The sequence below is a fragment of the Phaethon aethereus genome (assembly GCF_964289735.1).
Source record: "Phaethon aethereus genome assembly, chromosome: 3".
Lineage (NCBI taxonomy): Eukaryota > Metazoa > Chordata > Aves > Phaethontiformes > Phaethontidae > Phaethon > Phaethon aethereus.
This window is the reverse complement of record NC_138576.1, coordinates 28,944,870-28,972,285: the sequence shown is the minus strand read 5'-3', so window position 1 is coordinate 28,972,285 and position 27,416 is coordinate 28,944,870. Positions and strand designations below refer to the sequence as shown.

The following is a 27,416-nucleotide window of genomic DNA, read 5'->3' as shown; positions in this document are numbered from 1 at the left end:
CATCTGAAGGTGAACCCTGCCATACAAATGTTTACAGTACAGGTATTAGGTGAGATGAATCCCAGCCATGCACCTCACAACTCCCATGATGAAACTTGGGACGTACAATAAGGACCAATTCTGATGTAATTACTTTGGTATTAGGCAGGTTACAAATTTCTCTTAGTGTTAATGGGAGGGGTCTCTTATTCAAGGCCTTTTGGCACACACAAGCCCTGGCATCAGACGGACCCTGAGACTAGCAGCTGGGGTCAGCATTAACAAAAGGAAAGCATAAATTTCAGAATAAAAACCCTGTGTAACATTTAACTATTCTTTTGAGGTGTGGCTGCAAAACGTGCTAATCCAAAAGGTGTTTAGGCACAGGCAGCACCAACTGACTCAAGATGGAGACGTAGCCTTGGGAAACAGGGGACGAGGGTAAAGAGACCTCAGTTGTGCAAGGCAGTCTTCAGCAACCCAAACTTGGTAATACCGGAGTCGTATTTGAGCAGCGGGAGTGCTGGGGGGCATTGGGAGCAGCCACCCCAGCCAACCAGACGTGCTTCGCAATATGAAAGGAGAAAGGGGGTTTAAGGCAGGGGACATTTTTATCAGTCTAACTTAAAAAAAAACAAGCCAACCAAGCAATGGAACATCTTCAGATCTTGAGACTGTCGTGTCAACAGTGATGCTAAAACCCACCATGTTCTGTTTTTTATAGAGTGTTGTGAGCTGGCAGACCACGTGCCACGGTGATGGGCTGAGACCTGGTGCGGTCACACCTTGCTGAAAAAAACGGGTACTACCCACAGGAACGGCAGCTGCCTTCAGCCACAGCCTGAGGAAAGCCCATGGATGGTCACACACAGTTGTGTTTCCCCATGGAAGATGAGGAGAGGAAGAGGGCCGCCGGGCAGAGCGTGGAGGCGGGATGACTGCACCTGGGGCCGGGAAGGTCAGCCTTGCCCGGACCTTTCCTCAGAAACCCAGAGGAAAACCCCGCACAACCAGACAGGCGGGTCCCCCCCGCCGCTTCTCCCCCCGACTCGGGCGGCCAGCGACCCCGAAGCCAAACCCCCGGGAGGGGCTCCGGGCCGGCCCAGACCAGACCCCCGCCCTTGCGCACTGCCCGACGGGTGCCCCGCCCACTTGCCGCCTGCGGGCCGGGGGCCGCCGCCGCAGGGGCGGAGGCAGCGGGCCGGCACCTTCCCGAGCGGCGCCCCCGCTCCTGACGGTGTTTCCGGGCGGGGAAGCCGGGATGTGCGTCCGGGTTGGGTCGGCCCTAGCGAGCGGTTTGCTCTCGCCTTCCCTCCTTCTCCCCCTCCCCTCCCCGCCTCCGTACTTCGCTCCCTCCCCCTCGCTGTCGCTGAGGTGAAGCCGCCGTCCTGCCCGCTGAGGGAGCGCCGCCCGCCCCGCTTCTGCAAGGGGGTTGGTGAGGGGGGCGGGCGGGAGGGAATCGGGGCCCCGGCGGGCGGCTGGGGGCTCCCCGAGGCGGGAGGGTGATGGCGGGCCGGCGGCGAGCGGGGCCGGGGCGGTGGGAGGGGGGCCGGGGCGGCTGGCCGAGCCTCCGCCCTCGGCGCGGCAGGGCCGGGAGGTGGCCGCGGGCAGCCCCCTGCGCGCAGGCCGCCGAACGGCCCACCGCCGAGCGTAGGTCCTCGCTTAAAAATGGCCATCCGCATTCCTTGGGGGCCGACCTAGCGGCGGTTTTAGCGGCGCCTTGCCGAGTAAGCCGATAAAAATGCGAGTGTACGTGGGTTTAATGCAACCGAGGGCAGCGCCGAAACGCTGCCTGCCTGGGAGAGCCGGGGCGAGGGTACCGGGTATCGCAGCTCTTCCAGCGCGGGTGGGCTGCTGGTGGGCAAAGCCTTTAACCCGGGCGCGTTGTGCCCTCCCGGAGGAAATCTGCCGCTCCGTAGGTGCGGAGCGTTGCTGTTGCTGTGATCATACCCCGGCACAGCGAAACGCAGGGGAAGCTTAGCTTTATCTGCGCCTGTCTTGTCCTCATTAAAAACAAAACCCCCAAAAAACCCACCAAAACTTGAATGAAATATCTTTACGGTAAGCCCAACAAATTATTTTCCTTTTTTGCCCATTGGAATATTAGTTTATATTAAAAAAAAATCCCCTGTCCACTGTAACTGCTTGTGCTGTGAACTTTGTCCACGTACTTGAGTGAGTTGGCTTTGTCACTAGTTAATATATGGTGTACACGGGCAAAATTAAATCAGAGAGAAATTAGGCGGCTCCCTGCAGTGGTCCTGTGACGTGAGACTATAGTCACACCTAATATACTTATGGTATAGACTTTTAAAATATAAATAACTTGTGAGGTTATGAAGAATCGTATCACACCTAATATGCTTATGGTATAGACTTTTTAAATGTAAATGACTTGTGTATTGAGTTATGACAAGCTAAATTATTTAAAAGTTTCAAAAATGTTTTAAGACAGTTGAATTATTCAGTTTCCTGTTTTAAAAAAAAAAGACATTTGGAAAATGCATTATCTTTGGAATTACCCAATAATATTTATACCTTTAGTGTTTTGATTGACATGCCATAAATTAAATTAATAAGAGCACACAAATTTATTTGATGATGATTTTTATCGACTTCCTCGGAAAGACAGATTTAGACGAGTACATAAGAACTGGAGTAAGGGATGTAATCACAGAATGAGCCAGGTTTATGTCTTCAGAGTGTCAGTGATGGGTGATGGTATCTGAACTGGCTACGAGAGGACAGTGGCTGAAGTTAGAAGTTGCCGTACTTCAGACTCACACTATGCGCTAGGCCGATCAGCTGAGCGTCCTCTGTGTGTTAGCAGCGGAGCTTCAGGAACGTAATCAACATAGGACAATACATTCGTACAGTGCAGGGATATTTTTTGCAAACAGTTGTATTAATTAGTTATATTAACAGTTATGTTAATTTCCAATTAATAAGTGGCAAATCAAAGTCTGTGGCAGAGCTGAAAGTAAATAGTACAGTCTTTGTGAATCCTATGTGTGATCATATTTCCTCTCGCTTTCTATTCACAGCGGTTTTTATGAACATAGCTATTTACTTTGTTTACAGAATCGGTAGTTCCCTGAATAAGCTAGAGAGTCACTTGGGCTGCAGAGATGTTGGAAGAAGATATGGAGGTGGCCATCAAGGTGGTGGTAGTAGGAAATGGAGCTGTTGGAAAGTCCAGTATGATTCAGCGGTATTGCAAGGGGATTTTTACAAAAGACTACAAGAAAACTATTGGTGTAGATTTCCTGGAAAGACAAATCCAGTATGTATGAAACAGATGCCATACTATTGATTTTTACCTTTCCCTCTATTTCTGTTGTAATCCTAAGATGTACAAAGGCTTGAAACAAGGCCTGCTGTCTCCAAAGCGCAGTAAAGGGAGTTGTTTTCTCTCTTGCCCAGTGGGATAAAATTATATCACTATATTTTCTGTACAAGGTGTAGAGTTATAAATCAAAAGCAAAACAAAACTTGGAACCTCTGTCGTACTAACCTTTTTGACAAGTTTCCTTTGTATTCTACCACCTGTTGATTTTTTTTTTTTTTTTAATGTGGAGGAAGTGGAAGTGCTTATGATAAAATGATTACACAAGTTTTTTAGCCAATATAGATTAAAATGACTGTGGAAAAAATAATTAAATAGATATTTAGCCTCTTTATCTAATATAAGCAGGGAATTATGTTTGAGAAGTAAGAAAATTCTATAAATTTTGTAAGCTGATTAAAAAGACAAAGGGAATATTATTCAGACACCTAAGATTTGTTATGAAGTCTATATTATTTTTCCTGATAGAGGGAAATGAAGAGGAGGAAATGTCACATGGATTGTCAGGGAAGAGCATGTAATGTAATTGAGAGACTACTGCCATAGCATGTTACAGAGGTGAACCATTATCAATATTAAGTTACATTATAGTTAAATGAAGTTAAATTTGAACTGATTTACTCTTATATTGTAGACATAGAAGTATTTGCATGTCAGTTATTTTGAATTGCTCGTTTGTTGTATTGATTACAAAATCATGTTGTATATTTCAGAGTTAATGATGAAGATGTCAGGCTAATGTTGTGGGACACTGCGGGTCAGGAAGAATTTGATGCCATAACCAAGGCCTACTACAGAGGTGAAAATACCATGTTTGTTATTTGGCATTTGTTGGGTTTTGGGGTTGTTGGGTTGGAACAAAATGTGACAGAAACTGCACAGAATGTAGCCATTCAGGCAATCAAATGCAAAATTGTGTTTTTCCCCTCTAAAAGTGTTTTCTTACTTCTGTAAGACATGTATTTGTAAACATTCCAAAAACTACGGCTGAGGCATTTAGAAATTAATCCAAGGGAAAAAAAAAAAATCCACCAGTCATCCTAGAAAGACAGTTTACTAGGCACAGTTCTCTTGCTAGTACAGACTGCCTTGAACACGTTAATGCAACAGAGTAATATAGAAAGCGTATTTACTTCAAAAAATAGAAGCTATATTATTCAGTCATATAAAGGTAGGTTATCTATTTAGCCAGTTACAAATTGCATACTTAGGCTTTCTTTGCATCTGATTTAACGATGATTGTGGAAAGCTTTCCTTCTTTTTTTTTAACATCAGAGATATGAATGACTTTGCAAAGATTCCATGATTCAGTTCTTGTCAAACTAATTACCTGATGGCTGGGGAAAACATATCACTATGGTGTAAAATCTTAGAAAAAATATCTCATTTAGAGATGAAATAATAGTAATGCTGTGCTGTTTCAGGGTGCTACAGTCCTCTGACTTTTTTGTATTTCATGATTGGTTTTGTCAACTAACAGGGTGGTGGTTTTTGTAGTGTTTGTGGTTGTCACCTCTAACTGATTACCGTTTCTTCAGAGAAAGATCTTTCTTGTCCTATTTCTTATCCTTGTGTGAAAATAGATCATTCTGTTATTTTAGAGCTGACAAGTTGAACATATGAATTTTAGAAGGTAGTACTTGTTCTCTTGGAGTTTCCTTTTTACTCTCCTGGCCTTCAGTTCTCTTGTGTGCTTTGCTCTCCTCAGTTATTCCAAGCCTAACTTTTTCTCCTAATTACTGGGACTGATAAGCTAAAATATGGAGTGTCCCTTTAAAGTACACTTACTAGCCTCACTTCCCACATATCTTGAGTATCATGAAATATTGTCGCTGACAAAACTTGTTGTGTGGTTTTTCTATGTACAGGCGAGTATGTGCAGCCAGTGTAGCCACTTGCCCATGATCAGACAATGCAAGGAGTCCATTAAACTAAATTCAGAGAGTTGAAGGAAGCTCTGTATGTATTCATAATTTCTTTTTTTATGTTGTATCATGCATCTTCTTACCAATTTCTGTCCAATGGAGGTCACGCATTTTTTAATTGGCTAGGTACTTCATTCATATGCTAAGCACATACACAGGTGTCTGTTGTGTATGACACCTGTAGCAGCACCATGTGTTATGTCCATGTTACAGATGTTTCAAGGCAGTAATTGATCACTTCTTCGTGCTTGCATACTCTTCCATCTGCTGCCACTGGTGTCTTGAGTAGACCCTTGTTAGGTTTTTGATGGAAAACAGACATAGTGCTCATTAGTCAGTTGCTCGGACTCAGTTGCCGATTAGTCACATTCTCAAGCTCCTCATTTTGTTACACAATAGTTAGACTTCATATTTCTCTAGCCTTCATAGCATTGCTCTAGCTTGCGCTTGTCAAGCACTTTCAGCTGTAGTAACTGTGATAAAGGGTGGGCTGCAAGACTCTCCTGGTCCCAATTTGGAACAAGGCAGCCCTCTTTTGGTTACTATTAGTGAGACCTTACACCCTGCTAAGCCTGTTAAAGACAGCTGGGATCCACAGCAGTTAGACCATCAACAGTAAACAAGAACTTCTGGGTGATTTTGTCATAAATATCATGATAATATAATAAAATGACCTTGCATTTTATCTCAGTTTAAGGTTGAAGGAGCCACCATCAATTTTATAGGCAACATAGGGGTTTTGTCATAGCCTGAAAAAGCTGATGCAAAGAACAGGAGAGTGAAATGAATAGGTGCCAGATATAAAGCCCTGTGTGAGTCCACTCATGGCAAGGAATCTCTTTACAGGTTTTCTATTACATAGGGTTTGTACCATTATAAAAGGAGAAAACACAGTTACGGAGTCTATGAGGATGGGGTAGTCTGCTGAGGGTCTTTGAGACCTACCTAGCTGACAAGCTTATGCTCTACTTCAGTTGAGTAGAGATGCTAGCACTACTTTCTTAGGTTTTTTTCTGAATTGGTCTAGGTATGAATATCATACCAGTGACTGCAGCCAGTTGGAATCTTTTTAAGATAAAGATACAGGGGTTATCAAAGCAGTAATTGCACACAAATTGTGTCCTTTTCTTCAGTATTTTAAAGTAGCTTTACGAAACAGCTTCTCGCAAAAGAACTTTGATTTAAAATACTCATTGAGAACATGCTGGCTTTAGCTGTTGTGCTCCTGTCTGACAGTATCCTGTGCCTTTGCTGCAGATGTTTGTTGTTGTACACAGTCTGTTGTATGACAGAGGTGGTGTATGACTCCATTTGGAGTGGATGAGTGAGATAATAATGTTACTGACTCTCTTGAATACTGTCAGTCACTGCTTACAGAAAGGTGTTTCAATGCCTAAATCCTAGTTTTTGTCTTTTTTTCTTATTTTTTCTCCTTAGAGCTCCTACATGAACATTATAATTTCTTAGATTTTTTTTTTATGTTCTCAATAAAAATGTTGAGTATTTAGCAATATTCTTAGAAGATGAAAATAATTGACCTAATAAGATCTCTGACCTGCATCATCTTCTGGTGAACTCTGTTGCCATGCTAACTTCTTCACTATACTGAAGCATGCTTTCAGAAAGATCAGGTCTGATTTTGTTTTGAATTGAGCATGAGAAGAATACTCCTTTTGTTACTCTCTTCTTAAATAAGCATTTTGCAGGTTTACTGGATTAGTAAATGCTGATACTTCTTACAATCCAGTGGTCAAAACCTTCAGCAGATGTTTAGAAATACACAATTATGTATCAAGTATTTGTATAAAATTTGTCATTGTTGATACACAGATATATCTCTTGGTGAGGAAAAACACTTTTATTTACTCTTGTTTGTTAATTTCCTGGTAAGAACCTTTAAATTTCAGAATCCTGAAGGTCAAAAATATTTCAGTTTGATTCCTAATTAGAGCCTATCATGTAATTCTCTTTAAAAAGCAGTATGGTCAAGCTGAGTTATTTTTACTGTCCCTGTCCACTGCATTCTACATGTATTGTATCTAAATAGAATAAGGAGGTCTGATGTTGTAAGTCAACCCCTTTTTGCCTACCACATGCTAGGACTTTTCCCTCTAAACTTACCATTACCATGTTATCTCTGTGTTTTATCATACAGAAGGAATAGGTGGAAGGACAGAGATCAAGTGAAAGTGCCTTAGAGTGGAAACTTCATAATGGGTTTCTTAGTCTTAAAACTGAACAAGATGATGTTTATAGATGGCGACAGTCTTTTAATACACATTCTCATCTCTAGTAGAGCAAAGAACTTGAGAAGCTTTATTAAGCCAGACTGTAAGACAATGGGTTAAATTTAGCATTGACAAATGTAAAGTAACTCTCCTAGAAAGAATAATTAATTTTGTACCTGTCTCACAGGCTTCTAAGTGGAATTGCATCAGAAGAATTGCATATATAAGAATACGGTATGGACATTAGGAAAAACAAAATTTTAGAACATAAGTAATAGGGAAAATTGTGGAAGACTGCATTGCTACTGTTTTATTGGTAAAGCGTGATTTGAAATTCTGAGGACAGTTCTTATTATTCTGTATAAAACCGTATCAGAAGGGTCTTAATGGCCTGGGAAAGAATGCTAAAGAGCGTAGGAGAACTTACGTAAAGATAGACTGAACTTGGCTTTGAAAAGGTAAATAGAAGGAAACCTAATAAAAGAACTCAAGTGCTTTGTGTGAAAGAAATACAAAACCAAGCAGAATATGGGAATGGGGGATGCTTGGTGAAGCTTGTAGACAAAAGAAAATTAATACTGATGAAACAGTTTTTCATGCTATTTGTAATTAGATTGGGATATTCACCACAAGATAACACTGGAGTCTTTAAGACATTAAAGACACCACCTATCTATTCCTTTTACATTCTCTTACTAAATGTCAAATGTATTAAAGGCACATAAATAATGAAGTGTTTCTCCATGTGTTTATGTGCAAGGAAAAGTAGTTTCTTGAGGATAACAGAGGGCTACTCAACAGTCAAAAGGCCACTCACTAAAGGAAGTACCTTCTTGGTATCCATGGGTTTTAACTATTGTTTGCTAAGGCTGTTACAAAACCATAACAAAAATGGTACAAAACATTTTGGGTAATTTATCATAGTGCTGTGATAGAATGAGTATGAAAGAGAAATACACTTACTTTCTCCTGAAAGCTACTAAACAATTTACCTGAAATAATCACAACTTTCTCTGAAAACTTTTAAGTTTTCTGCTTTTAAAAATCCAAATTACTGTAGCACGAAGAATAATGTGAAGTGTGCTTTACAGATACTGCCTGCGGAAAAATACTTGTCTTCTGGCCTCCATTGATCTGTCTGGAAAACAGTGAGCAATAAGTAAACCTCCCATGCCCTTTTTCCAGCCTTTCCACACCCTCTCCTGTTTTCCGCTGCATACATGCACCATGCTGGAAGTAGCTTGAAAGGTAACAGACCCATAGCCATCATGAACAATGGGCATAATGATCAAAATAATACGGCAATCTGTTTTCATCTAGGTAACTCATGACCATTGGTTTGGCACAAGCTGGTGGTGAAGTTCACTTTCATGGGAGAAACTTGAAATACATTATATATGATTCTTTTTGGTTTTAATGTTGATTGGTTGATTTGTATTTATTTGTATTTGTAATTGGTTTGTGTATTTTTAGGAGCCCAGGCTTGTGTTCTTGTGTTTTCTACTACTGACAGAGAGTCCTTTAAAGCAATCCCTACCTGGAAGGAAAAAGTTGTGACTGAAGTTGGAGACATTCCCACAGTTCTTGTACAGAATAAGATTGATCTTCTTGATGACTCTTGTATAAAGAAGTAGGAGTTTTATCTAACTGTTTTTAAAGAACACAATATGCCTCCCATATACACATGTTTCTTTAAAAAAAATCTCTGAGAGTTTCTGGTGAAAACTTAGGATATCTAGGTTGTCAAACCTATGCCCTACATCAAAATGTGACCTCAAAGTGCAGGTGGCAGGTGTTCCAGCACAGATGTAGTTACCTGGGCAGATGTGTTTGCCAAGCTTTCTGTTCGTTTCGTGCTTTCTTCTGAAGTATCAGCCAAAAAAATAGCATGAAGAGTTTGGTTATGCCATGGTATGATTTTTTTTTTTTTTTTCTGTTTTTCTTAAATCAGAAATGCTAAAAGTGTAAAATTTCTCTCTTGTTAAAGCTTACAGTTGCTGTTAAACTGTGCTGTGCACTGGTGAAGTTACATTGTCTGGTGTGGCTAGTGAATGTTTGCTAAAATGACGAAGTATTAAACAGGTTGTTTAAAAAAGTATCTTAATATTCTTTGCTTCGCTTTAATTTTTTTTATTGCTCATTTTTATCAAAACATTATAACTCTATAGAAATCTGTATCTGTTAATACTCTTCAAACTGCATGGTGCTGATCCTTCACTATAGTTTTCTTTACAGATTTTACTGTCAGTTCCTTCTGCCTTTGCATATATGACCAATTTCATTCTTGACATAAAATCAGCTTAATAAATGATAACATTTATTTACCACAGCATATCATGTAGAAAATATTGCATGATGAAGTTGGTCATTCTCCACTATCTCTACCATCTTCCGGAGAGATTTAAATTTTTTCTTCTTTTTGTTGTTTCTTGCACTGGCTTGCTTTCTTCTCTGTTTGCGATCATTGATGGCATAAATCAGCTTCTACTCCCTTTGCAAAGAATACTGAGGATTTTCAAAAGAAAGGCAAAATTGTAATTGAGCTCCTCCATTATTCATGGTATGTCAGTTAGGTTTTGTTCTCAGAATACTCTGTCTGCCTCAGTAACTTCATCCTTCTAATGACGTGATTTCCCGTGGTGAAATTTTCCTAAGTTTCCTCAACTTTTGCTTAGAATTTAGCACAAGTTCTCTTTCACTTCATAGAAAAAAGTAATTCTTGATTTCATCTCTGCACTCATCTGATTGCATGGTCTACTGCTTCATTAAAATATACTTAAGGATTACCTTTTTGTTATTGTTTTGACTTTGCAGTGGTAATTGTTCTGATTCTAGTGCTGCTAATTACAGCCTCCTTCCTTTAGGTTTCACTGACATCTGTCTTCAAATCCTTGAGAAATTTTAGTCAATTAAGTCAATAAATACTGAAAAGCAATTGCTTTTGGTCATAAAGAAACTGCATGTAAAATACATTCTTGTCATAGTGGAGATTGTAAAGAAGTTAAGGATTGGGTTATTTTTTGACTGACTGAGTTTCTTAGCCCACTCTGCCGTGTTTAACTTGCCATGAAGCATTTTGTCTGTAAGAATAAATGCTGACAAATAATAGAAATTACTATTTACGAAGTCTTCTTCTGTTGTGCAGTGAAGAGGCAGAAGCACTGGCAAAAAAGCTAAAATTAAGGTTCTACCGGGCATCTGTGAAGGAAGACCTAAACGTGACCGAAGGTAGGAGATACAGCAGAGTAGGTGTCTGCCCTGCGCTCTGCTGTGTAGCACTGTACGTCTCTAGTTTGGAGCTGATCTGTTACTTCCCATGTTGCTGCATGCTGTTGGCAATTCTTTTTATGTTTCTTAGCAGCATGCTTTAAACATATCTAGAATTACTTGATATCGGGGTGTTAGGGCTGTTTCTTTGTGTACATCTTTCCTTTTTCTTCCACAACAGTGCATAGCTTCAATATTTAGAAGTGCTAGTGTGTTAAGGCTGCTTAGTCCTAATGACTGTCAGTAAGCACTGAGCTTTTAAAAAAATTGTAGGTAGTAGTTCAATTACTGCAATATACAAATTGTTGGACAGATTATTTTGTAATTGTTAATCATTAATAAATAATTGATATAAACAATCATTCATAGTTTAGTTATATTTAAGTATAAAGTACATTAAAAGATTTGGTCTCTTGGCAGCCTTTTGTTCTACTGGTGATATTTTACTAGTTCCCAAGTATCACTTTTTAATGTATGTATTTAATTTCATAAGAGTACTGTTACAAAATTCAGTCAGTATCTTTTGTGGGATAAGTTTGAGTAGTCATGAATTACAGTCTCTGATAATTTATTTTTTTGTTCAGTCAGGAAAACTTAATAGTGAACTAATTGTTTCTCCTCTGTTAACGACATTCACCTTGGGGGGGGGGAATCTACAAGACAAAATGTAAAAAGTTTCTTTATCATCTGTACATGAGTTATTGGTTACAAATGTAAATAATCGTAACAGATGCAGGTTCTGAAAATTCTCCTATAGTTGTAGGTTTTTTCAGAATCCTAGGTAGATTTTTTTATATCCCAATACAAATGAGGGTAGCATTAGTTAATAACTAATAACATAAGAATGTTGCTGCCAAGTTTTATTATTAGCCTTATTTTACATGACTGCTATTATTGTAGGACTTTCTTGCAAAAAAAATATATATTAAATTCCTACACAATTTTTAAAAGTTACAAGTTGCATGAATTGGAACATTTGGCAATATGTACCTACCAGCTTTATTACAGGCATATTGAGATGTTTCTGTCTGCTGTGCAAGACCCTAGTACTGCAAACTCTTTAAGACCTGGGTCGACTTTGGATTAATTTGGATTCTGCTCAGGTATACAGGCCTGCCGAGAAAGAATCACTTACCAGAACGTGCTAAACCTGTGGTGTCAAATGCACTTCTGTCACCATGCAGAATTTTGATACAAAGGTATTATTATTGATGTGAAGATTATTTCTAAGCATACTCTGATGAACCTTTTTTCTTTTTAACGTTCCAGTTTTTAAGTATTTGGCTGATAAATATCTTCAAAGGCTCAAGCAACAGACAGCTGAAGATCCAGAACTAGTACATACAAGCAGTAACAAGATTGGTATGTATACTGTAATAAAAAAACATAAGACAGTATTTTGTGCCATCAAAGCTTATGGTCTCATCTGTTTCCTTATGGAGTTAATACAAGGTGAATCAGGGTCTAATTACTACCTTCCTGTTGTAGGATATTGTCTCCTGTAAAACAACTTTGTGACTCTCTAAAGTTACAATATTATCAAACTGATGTACTAAAGTTTCTAGGTAATGTCTGGCAAGTGTCCCTTGTATTAAATTTGTTTGAACAAGCATTGTGTAAGGACTTGAGAAAGGATGCTTGTTGGGGTTTTTTAATGTAATTAGTGTTAGTGTTACTCATCCTGGTGCAGATTCACAAGAGACGGTGAAAGAATCTGGCATGTAATAAGAAGGTCTTTGTAAACTGCCTTTTGTAAGGGAACACTGAACTTCTGTAGTCCTTCTTTAAAGTATTTCTGAGTCATTTATTTTCCTTAAAGCACTCCCTTTTTATTTAGGCTTTTTCCTTGCCTTTATCTCAGCAAAGTTTCTAACTTTAAAATTGTCATGTTTTTCTTTTATTATATTACTCAACTAACCATCACTTTGTTACCATGCAATTAGTAGCGTACACACACGCAGATGAGCACCCTTCAATTACGTAGATGTTGTACACCAGCTTTAAATACTACCTGGCTAGTAATTCCAACTGGCTCCGCTTCAAATTTAGCTGCAAAATTGACCCAGAAATAGATAAAGCCTTTAAAAACTGGAGTATGCATTTGAGGTGCACTACTATGCCTTAGTAAGTGTTGTGTCTTAAGTGTTAATGTATTCTACTGCAGGAAGTAAAGAAATACAAATACTTTTCTTGTCTTTAATTTCTGTAGGTGTTTTTAATACAGCTGGTGGAAGTCACTGCAACCAGAATTCTAGCACTCTTAATGGTGGAGATGTCATCAACCTTAGACCAAACAAACAGAGGACCAAGAAAAACAGAAGTCCTTTTAGCAACTGCAGCATACCTTAGTCCACTTTTTGAGGGGGGAAAAAAAAAAAACCCAACCCAGTCAATTGGATGAAGTTTTGCAATTGAATACAGAATAAATCCAGCTGTAGAGGTATTTTTACCAGTGCTTTAGCAAATCTTGTGCCTATGGGATCCTTGATGGAGGGTGGATTTATCTAAACTTGCTGGTGCAGTGTTATTTTGGTGTGTGGAGTGAGACACCTGGTGGCAAAACACAGAACCGTGGCTGCCCCGCTCACCTTGTAAAAAAATATTAGGCAAGCTTCTCCTTTTTCAAGGAATTATTTACAGAGCTATGAACTAGGTATTGCTGAATTGCAAAGCACATTTAACGTAAGGATAACACGTACAAGTATAGGTACAGACCATTAACGCTATGGCCCAAGGTAAAGTAGCAACCTTGCAACTCAATTTCAAAGGAAATGTTAGAATTGGTTAGTCAGGACAGTGAGAAGGTAAACGAAGAGCAAAAAGAACACACTGCGATGCCTGCCTGGCTATAGTAATATGGATTCTGGCAGTTCTGTTGGTGCAATATACTTGTATTCTATAGATGAGTGCTAAGTTACATATGTAAACGTTTGGTATGAATATTTAGGCTGAATTCCCATGTATACGTTACTTGAAGATCAGCTAATGACTATAAAATAGCATCTTCCAAAAAAAATTTCCTTTAAAAATGTTGCATTTCAGATGAGGCATTCCCAGCTGCCACTGTGTACGTTTAACTTGCTATACTTTGGGCCTAAAAGCTTAGATTTAAAAATGTATGGTGCCAAAAATGCTCCTTCTTTTTACCTAACGCTGTGCTACAGATGTTATTGTAAGTTTGTTTTCTCAGTCTTAACAGGTGGAACAAATAACACAGTCTTTGACACGAATACCTTTTCAGAAGGGACATACAATATAATCATATTCCTGTTCAGATTTGATTGTTGTATCCTGTGTTGTCTATGAAAAAGGAACTTGCAAAGTGGTGTAACAAAATACTTCTCTGGAAAAAGATGTTCATAAATATCATAAACTTTAGTTATGGAGGGTCCAAAAAAAATGCAGGTGATGACTGAATTACGTTAATGAGATATTCCTGAATGTTGTCGCAGATTCAAAGTTAGCTGCTGGTTACAGAAAATCTAATTCTGCAAGATCACAGACATGGCAAAAAATTTGCAAAGTGCTGAAGTAATTGTACGGAATTTAGATGTTTACGAGCCCAAATCTAAATTGAAGTTATTTGGACTTAGGCTCCTAAATCACCAAGGTGCTTTTAAAAATGCTAAGCAAGATATCTTTTATTTACCAAAAATAAACACTTTTTAATCCTCTTCAAGAGCATGCATGCCTTTTAAAAAAATATCCATTTTGTTTACATGGTTTTGTATGGTATGATACAATTTTAACTTTGTAGGATTTCTACAACAAACCTGCCAGTGACAAATGCAAAATATGCTGCTTAAAAAAATTCAGAGTTTTAATAGTTTTTTTTAAAATGGTGTTTGAGAATGAAAATGAGTCGAGTGATCCTGTGTATTTTTGGAGGAAGGACTTTTCACTGTGTGAATTCATGTAGGGAGCTTTGACTGACTTTGTTTCTAAGTCAATGAGTATGAAAACTGAAATGTACTCTTCTTCCCACTGTCTGCAGGGAGAGAAGTGGGTGGCAAATTATGCATAAACACTAAAGATCTCTGAACTCTGTATTTTATGTTTACTGTATTAGACTTTCTACCGAGTACCGCTGTTGCTTTGACAAGCTGTTGGAGCATCTCCTGTTGCTGGCAGGATGGCAGCCTTCAAGGCGCTCAATCCCCTTTGCTATTGCAGCAAAACTGTGTGTCCTTCACCGTAATGTTTCCTGTACTTTCACTCGGATAAAGGCCTTTGGTTTTTAACAAGTGCATTTAATCACTGTGTGTGTGTATAAATGGAGTCAGGTCCTGTCTGTCGTACCAATTTAAGAAGGAAGGTACTTAGGGTAAGACTTAACTATTGTATGTCATGGGGCCACTTTACAACTTCAGGGTGTAGGAGAGAGTGTACTCCTGAAGAGTTTTGACAACTTTTTAATATGGAAACTTGCACATTTTGTTGTCTGTCTGCCGGTTTCACGTTTTTTATTAATTTTTCTTGAAAAAGAAACAAAACTGCAAAGTGTCTGAAACATCTTTTTTGCCTTGTTTGACTTTGTACAGAGTACTGAAAAATAAGTCTTTATTACGTATAATGACCATTTGTACTCTTAACGTGTTACACTGTAGACGTTGTTACTGTTACATAAGCCATTTGTATTTGGGATCTGTCATTATAAACCACTGTTAAGGACTGAAAACTCAGTAGAAATTTTCATAGGTGGAGACTTGACAGACTTTCTAAATTTAGGATATGTTGAAATTTAGTACAGCTACATTTTAATATAGGAATATATGTTTGCAGCGTTGGGTAACAGTGAGTTCTCATTTCATTCCCACCTTAAATCTGAAGTGGCTTGCTCTTTGTTGTGACTTTGCAGTGCTTGTTCTCCAGTACGACTGAGATGGAGACTGTCCAAATGAGCATTTTTCTGGAGAGTGCTCTGCATGTACGCTGCTTGAAAAATTATTTTTTCTTTTACTGGGGTTAGTGTGTAGATGTAAACCGGATGACCTGGGTACTGCAGGAATCCCTCGATATGCTCATCACTCTTCAGCAGCAGTAAATTTTGCCTTTTGGATGAAGAGACGCGCCGAAATGTTGGCACTCGCATTGTCCCTTCTGAATAGTTTTTATTGTAAGCATCGCCCCATTCTCCACTCAAAGCATTCTCATTAAATTACTCTATGTTTTAGTTAACCAGAACCTACAGGTGCAGAGCTGGTAATAAAAATGCCCTTCTCTGTGCATCTGTGTGACTGCGTGGTGGAAGGGGGTGTAGCTCTGTCACACCCGTGGCAGATCAGCATTCTGGATTAGGAGCAGCAGATGTTCCTACAAGACACGAAGTTCTGTTCTGTGCAACTAAGCTAACTGCACTCCTGTTTTATCTGTTAATATCTCCTGAATAGCTCATTGGATGTATTACCTGAATCTTGCCAAAATTCTCTTCTTTCGGCTGATAATGCTACCACTAGTAGAAAACTTCAGTAATTGTTAATGCCTTGGTGAAATAAGCCTTCACTAAAGAACATGACGCTAAAGCGTCTGTCACTCCTGTGTTGTATCCATTCAGTGAATGGGTGTTCCCCCAGTAAGTGGGGCATCATTTGGTGCGAAGCGGTAACGCTAGGGATGTATTTCCAACTGGAAATAACAAATCTGAAAGTTGTAAGACTGATCACATGAAGATTTTTGTGCTCGTGTGTGTGTGGTTCATTTAAAAAAAAAAGTTAATTAAATATTCCACTGAAGACAATTCTGGAGCTTTCTTATTTTCAGTGTTTAAGGCAGTGCTTACCTTTTTGAGTCAAAATGCCTGAATTACTGTACTGTCAGTCTGATTTCCTGTTTAATTTTTTTATGCTTCACTAAAATTTGTGGGGGTGTTTTTTTTTTTTTCCTCTCCTGTTACTGAGCTACAGCATATCTGACGTAGTTTTCCTTTGCGTCGCTTCTGTAGATATGTGTCATACTAAATGGAATTAAGCAGCTGAACACATCGTGCTGCCTGGAGGTTCTGCAGGGGCACGTGCATAATGCTTGGTGAACGTGTGCTTTGAATCTGTTAATTCATCTATTCGAGTTGGTAGCTACCAGTTAAAAATAGAATTAATTATTTGCACTGCAGAACCCTCTTGTGGGAAATCAGTCCCGCTTTTCTAAATGTAATCATAGACCTTTGGCTGAAGTAGCAGTACCTGAACACTAATTGTAGATAAACCAGAGAATACTTCTGTTAAATATGGCATCCCAAGAGGTGATCAAAATTACAGAAGAAAAAAATGCAGCAATGCTCAGATTTAAGATGAAAGGTGCTATAATACAGTAAGAGAAACTTTCAGACAGTTGCATGTCAAAGAAGTGTTCTAGACGAGTCATCTCAAAGCCAGGTGAGTCCTAGTTCTGAACCAGACTCATTCTCAGGTTTCTAGTAGAAGGGTAATCCCAATAACTAATTTGTGGAGTGAGTGTTCTTTCTTCTTTTAACGGAGATAAATGTGGCTTAGCAGAACTGACTAAACTTGGTCAAAAAAGTAAAAATTAACCTGGACCAGAAGAAATACCGCTCTCATTGTGAGGAGAAAGATGCATCATTACCAATGAATGACTGACTTTACTTACTCGTATTTGCAAGGTCAAGTGAATCTCAATGGTTAAAACAGAAAATGTACGTAACTCTTTTTATCACCGCTGTGATCTCAAGTAAATGTAATATATTTTTAGGGAAAAACAAAAAGCCACCGTAACTTGGGCTAAATCCTTGAGTGGAAAAATAAATGTTTAAAACTGAATATTCTGTGTATGCCATTCCTGTAAAATCCCTGCAAATTAATTCTGCTGTTTTCTTGTAAGTGACATTAGTTGTATCATGCAACTTAACTTAAATGTGTTTATTTGCTTACTGTTTGGTCTGACACAGGTTGCTACTTTTGTGATTATATTAAAACTCTCAGTTGCACTAAATCGCAAAAAAATTGCTGTAAGCCTATAGCTGTGCACCCCGAGTCTGCTCAGGAACCTCTCTGTGCCCCATTCTAGCCCGTGGTGTTGCAAACAGTTGGGATCCAAGACCATGCACGAGGACACCCTCAAAGGAACGAGCGCAGGCACCCCCATCTAATCAAAATGCCGCTTCTGACCTCCTGCCTCTGGTTTCTCCACCACAGCCTTCATGTACAACATACGCATTCTGTTCTGGCTCATATAGTGATGAGGTTTAAGTCAATGTTTGTAGACAGTGGACGTGGCATTGAAATACTGCTAATCTAACAGAGAGGCCTGATGCATTTTCTGAAAAGAAATAGGTAAATAGTCACTGATTTAAAAAAAAAAAATAATCTTTTTTTCTTTTTAGTAAAACAGAACTTGCAGCATCTGGGTCTGCCTCTTTACCCAGGTAGCTCAGGAATCTGGGAAGTAACATGCTCCTGCTTCCACTTGATAGGAGTTTTGCACGCAGAAAACCAATTTGCTTGCTTAACACCTCTCCCCAGTAAGGATTAATTAGCAATGTTTTAGGGAAGAAAAAAATCTTAAAGTGGGAGAGAACTCACATTTTTATGGTTGCACAGTTTTAGGTCAGGGAAATGCTGAACTACAGTGAAATGTGAAGACCATGAGAAAACAGGAGCTTTGACACAGGTAGGACTGTGTGAAAGAAACTTTAAGGACAATATTACTGGTTTTACAATTAGATTGTTGGGATCTTTGGTGGATGGGGCGTGTCAGTATGCAATCTTAAAGCACAGGACAAGACCTGTGGGTCAGATGACCCAGGATTTAGGAAAGTAGAAAGCAAACAAGCAGAAATTTTACAAATAAGCCAGCACCTTAGGTCAACATAAGTCATTTCTGCGGTCTCTGCTACAAATTGGAGGTGTCTGTCTCTTGAAAGGACCATGATCTGCTTATGATAAATGCTAATGAGCAGGACAGGTTGTTGTTTACGAAAATACATTATACAGTTTAATAACGTGTTTGATTTATTGCCATGATTTGTCTTTTTTCCCCAGAAGTCTAGTTTGCACACAATGTATACAGCACAGAAAAGCTGAAAACTCACTATATGACAAAACAGCTTTAGTTTAAAAAAAACACAAACCCCAGAGAATGGAAGAAAGGCTAGACTTTGACGGTTTCTGACAGTTCAGCAGAAGCACAATTACAATTTGCAGTAGAGCGGCATCGACTCTACTGGAGAACTCCTGATAGCATTCTTTATTGCCAAAAGAAAACGCCAATGCTACCAAAACCCATTAAATGCTCGCACCTTGCAATCAAAGATACTTTGGTGAGCGTGCATGCGTATATATGCGCGTGCTTGTACAGAGAATCTTTTTTTCTTCGCTTCCATGTGCTTTTCGTGGAGATTTGCTCATCCTGCCATTTGCCAGAAGCAGCCAGGAAGGTAGTTTAATCCTGTTTGCTGTTGCAAGACTGTCGAACAGATGATTTCTGATGCTCCAACAAAGTGATTGACTTTTCCGAATTTTCTAAGTTTCTGAGCAGAGTCTCTAGCCGCCTTTTGATTTTCTTCTGATCCTCAATGGCACAGCCGATTACCACAGACTGAAATTTCTGATCGATGGGTCCTGCTGGCACATCAGATGTGCACGCACCATAAAGCGACATTAAGCGGATTTTGGCGTCTTCCAAGTCATCTAGAAGTTTATTGACGATTTCATCAATCATCTTCGTGGCATGCAGTAGGGATTCCTGCTGCTGGGCGTTACGGATGGTTTCTACAGAAACCTCCACAGTGAGGGTTCGGCCCATCAGACGATTAGCAGTCAAATTAAGTTCTTCTCTCTCACCTAAACCAAACCCAAGAAAGTATTCTAGGTTACAGGCTAATGCTTTCCTGTGCAAATAAGATAATCAAGACAATCAAATGGCTACAACTTTGCAATAAACAAGGGTGGTTGGTTGTTTTTTTTTTTTTTAAATAAATGACAACAAGATTTCTAGGGGCAAGAAACAAGTTTTTTTGCACTTGCCTGAGTCCTGTTTATCTCACAGAATGTAGCGTCTTCTGGTTTGAAATGAGGCATTAAGCTTTACTAAAAATGCAAGCAATGCTTTTCTGCTGCTGGCACATGCTTGGCTGTGTCACATTAAAGCCAAGCATACGCTATTATCAGGAAACATAATTCGTTAACAGAACAGGCACATTAAGGACTTTCTGTGCCGCTGTGAGGGAAAAATTTAGATGGTAGCCCAGAGTGCCATAAAGAGAAAACTGATTTCTGACTACCGGATGCAATGAGGGGCCATGAAAAAACAGGTTTTCTGTTTTCTGAAAACTTAGTTACTTTTTTGCTAAAATAGGGACAGAACATATTTGACATTTGACAAGAGCCAATAAACCAGTAATTTAAAGCACCTAATAGAACACAGATAGATTCGGGGAATATATTTAAAGCCATATATCATGCAACCATGACAATGACCTTAATCATCAGGTTCTTGCAGGCCGTACACTTCGTAGCACTCCTGCCTGTCCAGTAGTCAAAGCCATTGAAGTGCTGTTTTTTCAACTATTATTTAACCATCGCCATCAACTTCTCTCTCTCAGCTGAGCTGTATTAACCCTGATTTTGAAAATAAATCGGTGAATCGAGCATAGACTTTCACATACACAGCAGTGACACGGGAGACCATGCAGCTGAACGCTATGTGAATTTAGGCAGCCAAGAAATGGGGGGCTCCCAGTAACCTCGGCTGGCTCCAGCACCCGTACCTTTACCAGCAGCAAGGGACCGAACGGAGCCGCTCCCTAAGGCATGGGCTGGTTTGCCTTGCAGACAGCTGGGAGGGGATGGCAAAGCAGCTTCTCACCTTCGCTGATGTGCCTCATGTCCTGGCTGTTCTGTATATTGTGGATCATTTCGAGCAGGGTTTCTTTCTCTTGCTCCATAGCAGATGCTGCGTCACGGAAAGCCTCTACCCTGAATGTGGTTGAACAGAACAAAATATTTAAATAATAAAATAGCTGCTCACCTATAGAGCTGCCAAGAACTGCTTTTTTTTTTTTTTTCCAATTCAGCTTAAGAAGTACAGTCAGTTCTTAATTATTCACGAGCCAGACTCTCCAATTTCATTACTTTCTCCCATATCTTAACTTCACTTTTCAAGACTCAATATAATTTTAAAAAACAAACAAATGGAGGGGGAAAAAACCCAAACCCACAGTAATTTCATCAGACTTAAGTCTTTTATTTTACACTGTCCCCCAGGCCAGCGGCGCAAAACCCCGACAACCCACCTGCCAAGCAACAAACTCTCTGGAGAACTCGAATGCCACCTTATAGCCGAACAACCCCTTTCAACGAAGGAGAAAAACAGAAGAGAGGGACAAAGCTCACACACTTTAATTAAGGTGACCAGGGCTTCCCTGCTGAGTGGTGTGCCTTGGTCATCCGGAGATGCTGGATTACCTGCCCCACGGTCACTGGTGTTTTCCGTGGAGCCACGCTCGCTGTGCTTCACACAGGGAGGAAGCTTCTATGGGAGCAGCTCCTATTTCTGGGCTTGCAGGGAAGCAGGAAACTGCGTTCCTCCCAAAACAGGACCCCCACTGCAGTCCTGTCCCCTGTGCTGAAACTCGCGCGTGACGCAGTGAGGGCGAGGGGAAAGCCCATCAGAAACTGCTCTCCCCGGTAACCGTTCGGTCTCAGTAAGCTGCGCAGTTGCATGCCCATAGTCTGTCCTCCTCCCCGTGGCACAAGGTACAGGCCCATCTGGCCACGGGCAACGTGAAAATGCCGTACATGAGAAACGCGAGTCTAGTTCCTTAACTCATGTCTTATTCCCCGCCATGGTTTTAGGGAGAGGGCTTTTGCATTCAGCCGAGGCACCTGGAAGAGCACATCTGTGAACTGTCTACTTTGGAGACCGGGGACAAGAGGGAAACATCCCCCTCCCTTGGCTTCGCCCTGGAGGCTTGAGGGTAGCGGCTCGTAGACGGCTTGCCAAGCTGCAAGTGGCTGCAAGAGTTGTGCCAAAAAGCATCAACTCTGCATTCCCAGACCCCACAGAAAAGCAGAACATCACATGAAGCCGGCTGACAGTTTCAGATGCTTTCAACGCGCAGCCCGGGAGGTCTAGCTGCTGTAAGCAGGAGGGGGATCCATCTATCCTGAAATGTTTATTAAACCAGGCCAGAAAAGGGGGAAACAAACCACAACGTTAAGTCTCTCAGGTGCTCTGTGCTCTTCGACATCACTGGATGCAGCCCCGAGACGGTGGTGGCTCATCGCTGCTTCTCTAGATAAGGGCTTATCTCCCGAGATAGGTGTGGAGCTGCTGCTCCTTCCTCAGAGGCTGGATGAGGGCAGGTGACTTCAGAACAGCAGCAAGAGAAAAGAGGGCGAAAGAAGGCAGAAGAACGGGAGCATCTGAGGATATAAATAGTCACAGTTCACATGCAGCCTGCCCATGAAATGGTTCTGTTTTACAAAATATTTAGCCTAATTTAGTCAGTGAAAGCACAAGCTTCGGGCCTTGCCTTTAATGTTCATTCTGAGAAGGAGGGAGAAAAGTTAACGCAATGCAAATTCTTGCCAAGAGCAAATACTTTTAATTATTATTTTGGACTGGTTAGAGCAATGAGGCAGGTGGAGTCATTTCATACTTCAGATGTCTGTGCTTTATAATTTAGGAAGTCTAGCAATATTTTCATAAATGCCTCACCATGCCTTTTTTAAAAACTAGTATTTTCACAATTTAAAAAATGCATTCTGGTCAGTGGAAAGCTTAAAACCAAAATGTGGAAGTGTAGAATTTCAGTGTTAATAGGGTTTTTAAATCAGATTCAATCTATCATTGTACTGATAAAAAACTGATTTAAAAAAAGCTAATTTAAAAACTAAAGGTCTGCCTTCAGTGGATGGATCAATCTGTGATTTCCACAGGATTTGCTGGGTCCTAAGAAGAATGTGGAAAAACTGCATTGCAGAGATGGATCCTGAATTGGTACAGTTCAAAAGAGAGTGCCTAAAACATCACTGCTTCCAAAAGCGCTACTGGTATGCAAGGTAGGACCTAAAAGCCAAGTTATCAGAATTAATGATTGTATACTGAAAAAAAAACCCCACCATACTTTACCAACTAGAGCTTTCATTGACATTATTTTACAGAAAGTCATATAACCAAATCTTGAGAACTATTTTATTTGCAGTAATTGCTTCTTGGGAATTATTTTAAACCCTCTCAACTGCTATGCAGAGGGCCACACAAGTAAAATCCAAAGGGATTTTAATTTCTTGAGTGTATTTGCTTCCATAAACGGCAATGAGAACGAGCCCCTACCCTGGCGCGGCGTCACGGCACGTTACGGACGCACATTGGCTCCTGCCGCCGGGGCAAGGGGACAGCACGCCAGGACTCTCCCACCCTTCTGCTATCCCTTCGAGAGACTTCCATCTTGACCAACTATGAGCAACGCGATGGGACTAAATAACCCTAAAAATTAAACTCCGCGGCTTTCCGAGAGCTCCCGAGGGCAGGGTGGAGGCACAGAGGGGTAACACAGCGTGCTGGCAGCCGAGGAAGCCCCTCAGCAGCCAGCCAGCGGGGGCTGCGCCCCGGAATGGGGGAAATGGCTGGAGAAAGGCGGGACAGCGGAGCAGAGGGCCAGCTGCTCGGGACCTGGGTCGCACAGAGGTCAAAAAAAGGGGGTAGGATCATTTCAGAACAGCGCTCTAGGGGAACCACCAACCAACCGACCGAAAACCAAGGAAACCACTCGCACCGGCCTCAGGAAAAGTGCTCCAGAGAAGATGCTGGGGGGCTTTATCAAGGCGAGATGCCCACCACAGCCTCACCCTGTTTCGCCGCCCCGGCCTGGAGTGAGGCCTCCAGCCAGCTGCCCCCGCGCTGGGCTGGGTCTCGCCGTCTCCTCCGGGCCCCCAGGGAGAGACCCCAGCCCCGGCAGGGACTGCACACACCTTTCTCTCCTTCCTCGCTGCGGGAGTGCCAGGCCCACCCCTCGCAGCCAGCTCTCGCGGCTTCTTTCCTTAAAACACGCTTTAACTTCACAGGTTTGTGTAAATCTTTGTTTTCTTGGGGTGGGGGACACACAAAAAAGATTGGAAAAGATAAACCTTTAGCAGAGGTGTCTGCCGTGGAAAAGGGTGGGAACAGTCCAAGTCTCAAAGAAAGCAACCAACCAAAGAATAGCAGGCAAAGAAAAGAGAACACAAAATACTCGTATTTATGACCAGTTATCTGGATGCAGCAGCACGGTCTTTTTCGAACAGATGAAAACACCCAATCATGTTTTCCCTTGGAGTGTATTTGTCGCTCTGAACATCAACTAAATGTTACAACCATTACCTAAGACTAAAAAAAACATTCCTTCCTTCTGATTTTCCCCGGTCCGAGAGCGATTAGCCGCACAGCGCCTTTCTTTCCTACATACCATTGAGATGAGCAGAGCATTCCCCCGCCGAACAGGTGGACCAGCCTGTGCTTTTGTTTCCAGATGGGAAACTCGATACCCGCTTTCTTATGACAGCTGCAATAACTCCGTCCTTTAAGCTACTGACTGACTTAACTTGCTCTTAAAGCTTGCACGCTGGAGCTGCAGAGAAGTTTTCAAAGGAAATACGAAATATCTGAAGACGGTGCAGCTTTTTTCCTGAAACGCATCTGAGCTCACCGGACAGAGACGAAGCCAGGAGTGTCACCCCGACACCCTCGGCCGCTTAAACTGAGTTTCCGTTCTCAGGTGAGCGGTCCCGCGAACATACAAATGAATGGTGGGGGAAAGCGGTTGTTCCGAAGGAGAACAGAAGGAAAAGTGTAAAAAAATAAAGATTTAAAAAAACAAACAACCAGAAGTCTGACTTATGTATCGTGACACCTAGGACTGCGTGTTCCCTTAAGAGGATCACCGGAACACGGTGACTCATAAAGAGAGACCCTGGTCCCACTTCCAGCTGCCCCCGAGGCGTCCAGGCATTCACCAGCAGTCAGGGCACCAGGAAGGTCCAAGCCCTGACAAGGGACAAACGTGCCACCTGCCCCCTTGCCGCCCCTTCCGGGGGGCTCACTCCCGGGCAGCCAAATTAATCCCCCTTTCCCACTCACATTCCCTACAGAAGAAAGTCCCTCTGCAAACACCTAGCAGGGAGGTACAAAAACACCCCGTTCATGTCAGAAAAGCAGCTCTTGCGGTGGAAAGGAAGGGAGAAAAGGGAAGGCTGTTCAAAGCAGGGCACTTCCAAAGGGATGAGGGTGGCCTCGCGGTTCGGCTGACCTTAAGCAACTCGAGAACTGAGGATTGTCGAGGGGTTTAATTACAGGCCGTAGCTCACTTTGACAAATTTTCACTTATTATATTTACAAGCAATATCTCGAGGGTCTGTAGTTAAACTAAACCGGCTGGAGAAGGAAGAAGCGTGGAAGCTCTTCCTCTCATCGTTCAAATAACTTTAAAATGAGGCATGTTGATTAGCTGTGCATGGAAGAAAAAAAAAAGGCCTGAGTGACTTTAATCAAAGTAGTTGGACTCTTTTTTTTGTAACTGCTCCGCTTTTAGAGCTATGCCTGTTTGAAAGACCCACAGCAAACTGGGAAGTTTAATTCAGGGTTTAGTTTCTGGTTAACCAAGGTGCCTGCTTTGTTTCAGAGTCGCTCAGCAAACTTAAAACACATTTTTGCATATTCTGCTGCTCATTTCGTAATTACAGATTCACGCGCTAGACCTGGATGAGAGCAGCGAGACGTGTTTGCAGACAGTGATTTTGTTTAGTCAAATTCGGAGAAGTCTGCGAGGGACTTCAAGGAGATTTAATCGAGCTAAGCGAAAGGCTAATATAACAGCACGTAAAGTCCACTCTTGAATAATGCAATGTAACGCAGGCAGAAAGGGGAAAACGCAACGCCTGTATCCCACAGAGCTCTTTTAATTACAGGAAAGTCCTAGAAACATTCTGGGTGGTTCTGTGAAAGCCGCTGATCAATATGCAGCTGTAATGAAGGAAAGGGCGTGTTGAAACAGTACCGGCGGGAGGTGAATCAGTGGAACACCCACGGCACCCCGCGCATCCATCCACCGCGGGAAGGGCGCTGTGTAATTAGGCAGAGCTGAGAGGATGAGGAGGATGATTAAAGGCAAGGAATCGTCTCTCACGCGGCCGAACGGGGCGCGGGGGGAACCAAACCCAAGTGGGATCACTTGGGGAACGTCAAGCAGCAGAAGACAGGACGCGTCCTGGCGCCCACGGTGAAACGCACACTGTGTTCGCAGTTACGCCCAAGCGGCAGAGCGCAATGCCCTTCGCGTCGCAGTTACGTGCTGTATTACACTTCGGAGGGCAGGTGGGCATCAACATGGGCGACAAGAGCACCCACGGCCGAGCCCGTAAACGCAAAGGGGGGTCTGGGAGACGCGACGCCTCACGCGCCGGCAGTCACCACTGCGGCTTAAAGGCTTGCGAGAGCCCGAACGACGCCACATTTTATCCTCCCGTTTTCTGCACCCTCCCCTAAAACACCTGCCCGGCCCACGCGGGAGCCCGTGCGGCCGTGGCACTGCCGTGCCTTTTGCGCTTTCTCCGAAAAACGTCCGTTTTCCTACATGCACACACGTCTTCCTATTTTCGCGTATTTCCAGGCGATTTCACCTTGGAGCAGCAGCGGCCGGTGTTAAACCTGCCCCCGGCGAAGGGAGACCCTTTTTCCCTCGCTCACCTCAGGAAGCCTCACCCCAGCGCCGCTCCCCGCCCGCCCCGCCGGGGAAGGCCCCGCGCCCGCCGCCGGGCCAAGGCGAGGAGCCACCGGCTCGGGGCGAGGCGGCTCCCCGCGCCCCGCAGCGCCCGGCCCCGGCTTCACCACCCTCCGCCGGCCCGGCCCGGCCCGGCCCGGCCCAGCCCGGCCCTGCCCGACCGCGGCGGTGCTGCCGCCCTCCGGGGTCCCCACCTGAGCTCCAGCTGGTCCAGGTTCTCGAGCAGGCGGCTGGAGCGGTCCGCCATGGAGGTAGAGCGGTAGAAGCGGCCTCGGAGCTGCCCGCCGGACTGCTGCTGCTGCTGCTGCTGCTGCGCCCCCTCGCTGGCTTTGGCGCTGATCTTGGCCTGGGCCATAGCACCCGCCTGCTGCCGGCGGCGGATCCTCGCTGCGGCCGCTCCCTCCCCGCGTCCCGCAGGCGGCGGCGGCGGCCGAATGCCGGCACCTCGCTCATGGCCAAAGAAGGAGCCCGCCCCGCCGCCTGCCCCCGCGGCCACCCCGCCTCCGCGCCGGGCCGCGGCCCCGCGGGCGCCGCCTCACGCAGCGCTGGCCGTGCCGGGCCGCCTGGCCTCGCCTCGCCCGGCTCGGCCCGGGGAGTCCAGCTGGGTCATGGGCGGGGATTAAACCCGCTGTGGGACAAAAGCGTTTCCTGTTTTTAGCGGCACGTCGGTGGCACCTCGGTGTCCCGTCCCACGCGGGTGTCCGGGCGCGGCGCCCGGCTCCACGCACCCCACCCAAGGCGGCCACGCCGCGGCTCTCCGAGAGCTGTCAGGGGCACAGGGAGACCCCGCGCTGCCCCTGTCCCCTTCGTGACAAAAGCAGCGTGAGCCCTGCCTGTTACTAAACCAGGAGGTAAGGGCGGAGTAACGAGGTTTGCAATATCTGTATTTGCCTCGTTTGAGGTGGTTCGTCGGAGGATTTGCCTTCAGAACCATTCTTCGCCCAAGTAACCAGCACTAG

General features: G+C 42.8%; 2 protein-coding genes across 2 annotated transcripts; one reads left to right on the top strand and one right to left on the bottom strand.

Moving 5' to 3' along the window:
* Nucleotides 1–3,107: 3,107 nt before the first annotated feature.
* Nucleotides 3,108–13,113, top strand: RAB23 (RAB23, member RAS oncogene family; the record flags this gene model as incomplete). Its single annotated transcript, XM_081997101.1, has 6 exons — nt 3,108–3,262; nt 4,039–4,124; nt 8,952–9,108; nt 10,624–10,706; nt 12,015–12,107; nt 12,955–13,113. 6 exons carry the CDS (start codon nt 3,108–3,110, stop codon nt 13,092–13,094), a joined length of 714 nt encoding a protein of 237 aa, XP_081853227.1. The 3' UTR covers nt 13,095–13,113.
* A 6,026-nt stretch (nt 13,114–19,139) lies between these two features.
* Nucleotides 19,140–26,976, bottom strand: BAG2 (BAG cochaperone 2; the record flags this gene model as incomplete). The annotated part of the gene is made up of 3 exons (XM_081997866.1): nt 26,652–26,976; nt 20,565–20,674; nt 19,140–19,540 (listed from the first exon to the last, which is right to left on the bottom strand). The coding sequence occupies exons 1-3, from the start codon at nt 26,810–26,812 to the stop codon at nt 19,140–19,142; spliced, it is 672 nt and encodes a 223-aa protein (XP_081853992.1). The 5' UTR covers nt 26,813–26,976.
* Nucleotides 26,977–27,416: the final 440 nt, after the last annotated feature.